Raw genomic sequence first — 7620 nt, 5'->3', positions numbered from 1 at the left:
CAATTACAGGCGAGGAGCCCGACCGGGGATCTCGAGGAGGTGGAGGTCGGACCCCAAGGTAGGAAACTCCGGGTAGGCGCACAGCTTCCAACAGACGAGAAAGAGAGGTTGGTGAAATTTTTGCGGGACCACCTGGACGTCTTTGCTTGGGAGCATGATGAGATGCCTGGAATAGACCCCTCGGTTATCGAACACCGGCTGAATGTTGACCGGAACTGTAGACGGGTGAAGCAGCGGAGGAGGACTTTCGCCTCAGAGCGCAATCAGGCAATTGCAGACGAAGTGCAAAAGTTGATAAGAGCAGGATTTATCCGGGAAGTTGATTATCCGGAATGGTTGGCCAATGTAGTGTTGGTATGGGAAGTGGAGGATGTGTGTAGACTTCACTGACCTCAACAAAGCTTGTCCGAAAGACAGCTTTCCGCTCCCCAGGATAGACCAGCTCGTCGACTCAACGGCTGGTCACGAAGTATTAAGTTTCATGGATGCATTTTCCGGTTACAACCAAATACGCATGGCGGAGTCCGACCAGGAGAAGACGTCGTTCACGACTGATCGAGGGCTATATTGTTATACGGTAATGCCCTTCGGATTAAAAAATGCTGGTGCTACATACCAAAGGCTGGTGAACAAAATGTTCCAAACGCAAATCGGGCGGAATATGGAGGTTTATGTTGACGATATGCTTGTCAAAAGCCTGTCTATTGGAGGCCATATTGCCGATCTGACGGAAGCATTTGAAAGCTTGAGGAGGTACCGAATGAAGCTGAACCCGCAGAAGTGTGCCTTCGGGGTCGACTCTGGAAAGTTCTTGGGGTTTCTGGTGTCATATAGGGGAATCGAAGCGAATCCCGATAAGGTGAAGGCCATTTTGGAAATGCCCTCCCCCCGGACGATGAAGCAACTGCAACGACTGACGGGAAGGTTAGCCGCTTTGAACCGCTTTGTTTCCCGGTCGTCAGACAAATGCTTGCCTTTCTTTAGGGTGTTGAAGAGGGCTTTCAGCTGGACGGAGGAATGTGAGAAGGCCTTTGCGGAGCTGAAGACCTATTTGTCCAATCCCCCACTCCTGAGTCGCCCAGTGGAGGGGGAGATCCTCTATTTGTATCTTGCAGTGTCCCGAACTGGAGTCAGCTCGGTATTAGTGAGGGAAGAATCGGGCAAGCAGAGGCCAGTGTACTTCACTAGTAAGGTATTGCATGGGGCGGAAGAGCGGTATCCCCGGATTGAGAAACTAGCGTATGCTCTGGTAATTTCAGCGCGAAGATTAAGGCCCTACTTTCAAGCCCATGCGATACGGGTTCTCACTGAGTACCCCCTTCGGAAGGTGCTGCAGAAACCCGATTTGTCGGGAAGGCTAGTCAATTGGGCAATCGACTTGGGGGAGTTTGATATCGAGTACCATCATCGAACAGCGACAAAGGCACAGGCCTTGGCTGATTTTGTAGTAGAGATGGGTGAAGGTCCGGATGAGGAAGGGCCGACGAAGGGACCGGCTTGGGTTGCCTACGTTGATGGTTCCTCAGCGGGGGGAAGAAGCGGAGCCGGAGTGGTGTTCCGGGGGCCCGACCGAGAAGAGCTCAAGTACGCTCTGAAGTTTGATTTCCCTGCCACTAATAACGAGGCTGAGTATGAAGCTGTGCTCTCGGCCATGGAGATCGCGCGGCAAATGGGAATAATGGATATAGGGATTCGGAGTGATTCGCGAGTGATTGTTGAGCAGATAAACGGAAGTTATGCCACACAGGAAACAAGGATGTCCGAATGCCTCAGAAAAGTACATCAGTTCTACTCGTACTTTGACAGGATCGTCATAGTTAAGATTCCCCGGGAGAAGAATGAGTTGGCAGACGCTCTCTCGCGAGTAGGGTCAGGGTCAGACCCCGCAGTGTCAGTACGCGGCTACAAGTTCCTGACCAAAACTCACCCCACAGTATTTGTGACAGAAGAACTGATGCAAATAGGCGAGGCAGACCCTGAATGGGCTACAGAAATTGTACGGTATTTGAGAACGGGTGAGCTCCCGCCGGCCAAGGAAGATGCTCAGAAAATTGTCCGGCACTCAGCACGTTATGTTTTATTCGGAGGAATTTTATACCGACGGGGGTATTCTTTTCCCTTACTAAAATGCCTACCGAATGAAGATGCGAATTATGTGTTGAGGGAAGTGCATCACGGAGTATGCGGAAACCATTCAGGAGCTAAGGCTCTGATGAACAAGGTTGTCAGGGCAGGATATTACTGGCCGACGATGAGTAAAGATACAGCGGAATTACTAAGAAGCTGTGATGCGTGCCAGAGATTCTGCCGTATCCCCAGGAGCTCCCCGGAATACCTTCACTCAATTACCTCTCCCTGGCCATTCGCCAAGTGGGGGGTCGACATTGTCGGTCCCCTACCAACGGGAAAGGGTAACAAAAAGTTTGTGCTTGTTGCAGTGGATTATTTCACTAAGTGGGCGGAGGCCGAGGCACTCGCCACGATCACAACCGAGAATGTTATTAAGTTCCTATGGAAGTCGATAGTGTGCAGATTTGGGATACCTTATGCCATGGTGACCGATAATGGCAAACAGTTCGATTGCGCCCGCTTCCGTGAATGGTGTTCCGAGCTGGGCATACGGAAGAGTTTCTCCACCCCTGTCTTCCCTAAGTCGAACGGCCAGGTGGAAGCCACCAACAAAACATTGATCCAAACGTTAAAGAAAAAACTCGGCCAGAGGAAGGGAGCATGGGTCGAATATCTCCCAGAAGTGCTCTGGTCTTACCGGACTACGGTCAGAACTGCAACGGGGGAGACCCCGTTTGCCCTCACCTATGGGATGGAAGCAGTAGTACCCGTTGAGGTGGGGTCACCAAGTTTCAGAGTGGCCCACTACAATCCGGGGTTGAACGAAGAAGGAATGAATCTGCATTTGGATTTGTTACAGGAACGCCGGGAAGACGCTCGCACAGCATGTACGGCCTATCAGCGCCGTGTGGCCAAGTATTATGATAAGAAGGTTAGACCCAGAGAGCTTCAAGTTGGCGATTGGGTCTTGCGGAAGGTCAACCTGATGACTCAAGAGCCTACTGATGGTAAGCTGGGACCGAACTGGGAAGGACCGTACAGGGTTGTTAGCTCCTGTGGAAACGGGGCCTATCGCTTGGTTACGGAGCAAGGGAAAGCCGTCCCAAGGGCTTGGAATGTAGAACACCTAAAAAAGTATTATTTTTGAAATTCTTGTCTTGTAAAGTGAAGCTCTTGTTGTATCAACTCTTAAAACATTTGGACCCCCTGTCTCCGGACAGGGGGGTAAAGGAGCCTGCCCCTATGAGGGGATAGACGGGTGGACCCCCTGTCTCCGGACAGGGGGGTAAAGGAGCCCGCCCCTGCGAGGGGATGGACGGGTGGACCCCCTGTCTCCGGACAGGGGGAAGAAGGAGCCCGCCCCTACGAGGGGATGGACGGGTGGACCCCCTGTCTCCGGACAGGGGGAAGAAGGAGCCCGCCCCTACGAGGGGATGGACGGGTGGACCCCCTGTCTCCGGACAGGGGGGTAAAGGAGCCCGCCCTGTCTTCGGACAGGGGGGAAGAAGGAGCCCGCCCCTACGAGGGGATGGACGGGTGGACCCCCTGTCTCCGGACAGGGGGGTAACGGAGCCCGCCCCCACGAGGGGATGGACGGGTTGACCCCCCGTCTCCGGATAGGGGGAAGAAGGAGCCCGCCCCTACGAGGGGATGGACGGGTGGACCCCCTGTCTTCGGACAGGGGGGAAGAGGGAGCCCGCCCCTACGAGGGGATGGACGGGTGGACCCCCTGTCTCCGGACAGGGGGAAGAAGGAGCCCGCCCCTACGAGGGGATGGACGGGTGGACCCCCTGTCTCCAGACAGGGGGGTAAAGGAGCCCGCCCCTGCGAGGGGATGGACGGGTGGACCCCCTGTCTCCAGACAGGGGGGTAAAGGAGCCCGCCCCTGCGAGGGGATGGACGGGTGGACCCCCTGTCTTCGGACAGGGGGGAAGAAGGAGCCCGCCCCTACGAGGGGATGGACGGGTGGACCCCCTGTCTCCGGACAGGGGGGTAACGGAGCCCGCCCCCACGAGGGGATGGATGGGTGGACCCCCCGTCTCCGGACAGGGGGAAGAAAGAGCCCGCCCCTACGAGGGGATGGACGGGTGGACCCCCTGTCCGAGACAGGGGGGAAGAAGGAGCCCGCCCCTACGAGGGGATGGACGGGTGGACCCCCTGTCTCCGGACAGGGGGGTAACAGAGCCCGCCCCTATGAAGGGACGGATAGGTAGACCCCCTGTCTCCGGACAGGGGGCTACGGAAACAACCCTCACGAACGAATAGACGAAAACTGCTTGGTTTATGATTACTCCAACTTAACCGTTCTACATAACAAATCTATCCGTTCCTACTTCGCAGCAACGCATAGATTTGGAGGGGAAAGTGGGGCAGTATGGGAACAACGTCCAAAGGAGATATTTAAAAAGAGGAAAGAACATATTTATTGATAAAATACACAGTTACATGTTGCAGAATATTTGAACGGGCATACATGAGGGTGAATCGGGTGTCAACAGGTCACCGACCTCTTCCGCTTCCTCCCCATGAAGGCGTTGTCGGGGGGCGATGTTCATAGCAGACAGGAACCCACCGGTTCAAAGGCATAGGTGGCCAATGCATAGTGGGAGAGTGGCGGGAAGCCGGACGATGGGGTCCACTGAGCGCCGGAGTGGACCCTGATGCCGGCGGGTCCACTGAACGCCGGAGGGGACCTTGAAGCAGGCGACTCCCAACTGAGCATGGCAAGCAATGGGATATCTCCGGCGTAAAGCCGGAGATCGCGCCTCCCTTGCTAGATAAAGCCGAAGATCACGCATCCAAGTTGGTCTAAGTGCTGGAATTGGGGCACTCCTGACTCCATGCCTGAGTGCTGGAACCGCGACGCGACCCCAAATGAGAAAAAGCAAGTGCGAGAGCTTGAGAGGAAAATATGATGGACGGAAGACCTAGAGGTGCATACATATATAGGGGCGGAGTTGGTTAAATGCGTTCACTATTCCACTAATGGCAGGTATACCTAACGCTGAGAATTTAGATTGAAAATTAATTTGGGCCGGTAGCCATCAATGGAGTGAGACCAGACAAGATGTTCATTAATGACAGTCATAAATGAAATATACGAATCTCTCTTTTTCATTAAAATAATAAAGCAAAACAGTACATCGGTATTTTCAAAAGAAGAAAGGAGTTATCCGGGGTGGCCGGGGCGGCTGGAGGAAGGAGCCTCTTCTCTAGATGAAGAGGAAGTGGACCCCGACTCTGAGTTTCCGGCCGGAGAGGGTTTCGAGGTCTTCGGGCTCCAATCGGTTACATGAGGGAACTGATCGACCCCTAGCTTGGCCATGGTCTCCAAGGCCTCGTCCGGGATCTGGATGGTGCTAATGTCGAGATCCTTGAAGGACTCGTCGCCGGGAGGAGCACTTCTGGCAACACCCCTTAAGTGTTCGAAGCCCCAATTGAAGCCTACGGCCCATGACGTATCTCGGAGCTCCGGGACTTGGGAAAGCTCCCTGGTAAGTTCAACCACTTGAAGGTGGAGCTCCTCCATCCTCTCCACAGCTTCTCTCCTTTCCTGGTACGCACTAGTCTGTTCGTCGAGAGCTTGCTTCTTGTCAGCGATGGCTTGTTCGAGCTCCGACGTAACCCTGTCCCTAGCAGTGAGGGCTATCCCCTTCTCGGACAATGCTTGATTTCTTTCCTCGGCAAGCTTTTCATTGTCGATCAAAGCTCGGTCTCTCGCCGCTCGAGTGGATTGCAGCTCAGATTTCAACTCCGAATTCTCGGCTTGTAAGGATTGAACAGTTGCCCGCAAGGAGCCCGAAGACTGAAGCTCTACCCCCAACGTGGCCTCGAGCTTGGCCTTCTCGGAAAGAGCGCCTTTCAGCCGAGCTTGGGCTTCGGACAGATTGCCTTCGAGGATCTCCATATCGTGGACCATTCTTTCACAGCTGGTCAAAGTGCTCTGTAGCGTGCTTTCCTGGAGTTCGGATAGTTTTTGGAGCCTCAACCGGTGCTTCTCGGACTCAGCCAAAGCCCTCCTCTGACCCCGGGATTCCTCTTCCAATTCTTTTACACGAGCCTGTAAGGACTGAATGGCCTCGCGTTGGTCTTGCTCGGGTTCCCGAAGACTCTTCCAGGATGTGGCAACGTCCACGGCGAACTAAGTAAAAATAAGGTGTCAGTATTCGAACGGGGAAGGAGATGAACCAAAAATAAGGAGTGTTAGAATCGAATACCTGAAGAATCTTCCCGGTAAGCTGCTCGGCATAGCCCTCCACTGGGAGCTCCCCGAATAGGGGGCTGTAGTCCGGGGTGACTAAGGAGTTCAGAGCTTCCAGGGGACACCCTGCCAGTCCGTGGATCTGAAAGTCCTGTCGTCGTCCAGCAGTTGCAGAGTCGGAAGGGAGAACGGAAGTAGAAGCTTGGGGTGATGTGGGGACCGGAATTGGGGTCGAAGACTCAGGTCCGATGGAAAAAGCGGGCGTTGGAGAGACCTGCCCGAGCGCCTCCCTGTCGGAGGCCACCTCTTCTTGCAGTTTATTGAACTCCTGAGAGAATGTATCCGGCTCCGCCCTCAATGGTGACTGAATTGGTGACCCCCTGCCAGGAATTTCGTCTCCCCCGATAATGTTGACTCCGGGGCTCCCTTCAGCCTCCGGGTGAGCCACAGGTTCGACCGGAGAAGCCACCGACATGGTAAGTGCAAGAAGAGAGGCGGTGGTGGGAGGATTCTGGTTGCCAGGAGGAGTGTAAACTTTGGCCATGGCCAATATCCGGCCGAGCATAAAGCTGCTATCCCGTTGAGCTCGAAGTTTTTTGGATTCGGGGCCTTCCTCGGCCCCCGGAGCGACCCTCTTCCCTTTCTGCTGAGGTAGGGGCGCCCCAGGTTGAATAACCGGATCGTCAGCAGGTTGGGGAGGAGGGTTGAGATCACTTGGAGAGGTAGGAGAGTCCTCTACCACCTTGATGACTGCAGCGGTGGCCACGTCCTCGGCGACGTCTTCAAAAGAAATGGGAGGCGAACGGGCGCCCGAACCGGCGAAGGAAGGGCTCGTCCGAGGATCACGAGGAAGAACCTTTACAGCTGGAGAAGAATTCCCCTCCTCCTCCGAGGATGGAACCTCGGGCACCTCGTCAATCTCCCTCATGATTGAATCATCGGAGCCGATCGATGAACCAGAAGATGACTTGTCCGGAAGGGCCTGAGGAACTCGGGAGGCCGGGGCCTGTGGTTGATGAACCTTCGAAGAGCGTGTTCTCCGGGGAGACTGGTTGGCCTGCCTCCCTGATGTACTCCCCTTTTGGGCAACCTTCCTCGGAACCTTGCCCGGAATGGGCCTGCCGGTCGTGATGGACCACCCAACCATTGGGGCTCCCCGCTTGTCTAAAATTACTTTTTGCTATGGGATTTGATACCCAAAGCAGTCATTCAGACTTTGGATTGAAACAAGTTTTTCGTAATCGATCGACGACTGAACCGCCCTGGCCAAGAAGGAGATCATGGTGTTGACCTCCTTGATTTTAGCGATGCTCAGTGTAGGAAGGATCCGCAAGTCGTCGACTAGTGAC

General features: G+C 54.6%; 1 protein-coding gene across 1 annotated transcript; it reads right to left on the bottom strand.

The window, feature by feature from the left end:
* Positions 1–5239: 5239 nt before the first annotated feature.
* On the bottom strand, positions 5240–7418 carry LOC133875613 (uncharacterized). Its single transcript, XM_062313836.1, has 2 exons — positions 6288–7418; positions 5240–6211 (listed from the first exon to the last, which is right to left on the bottom strand). Exons 1-2 carry the CDS (start codon positions 7416–7418, stop codon positions 5240–5242), a joined length of 2103 nt encoding a protein of 700 aa, XP_062169820.1.
* Positions 7419–7620: the final 202 nt, after the last annotated feature.

The sequence above is a fragment of the Alnus glutinosa genome, chromosome 1 (genome assembly GCF_958979055.1).
Source record: "Alnus glutinosa chromosome 1, dhAlnGlut1.1, whole genome shotgun sequence".
Lineage (NCBI taxonomy): Eukaryota > Viridiplantae > Streptophyta > Magnoliopsida > Fagales > Betulaceae > Alnus > Alnus glutinosa.
The sequence above is the reverse complement of the archived record's forward strand: the minus strand, read 5'-3'. Positions and strand labels throughout refer to the sequence as shown.

Coding starts and splice junctions, on each gene's coding strand:
- LOC133875613 (XM_062313836.1), bottom strand. CDS start 7,418: ATGGTTGGGTGGTCCATCACGACCGGCAGGCCCATTCCGGGCAAGGTT. Junction 6,212..6,287: donor TTACCGGGAAGATTCTTCAG/GTATTCGATTCT, acceptor ATTTTTACTTAG/TTCGCCGTGGACGTTGCCAC.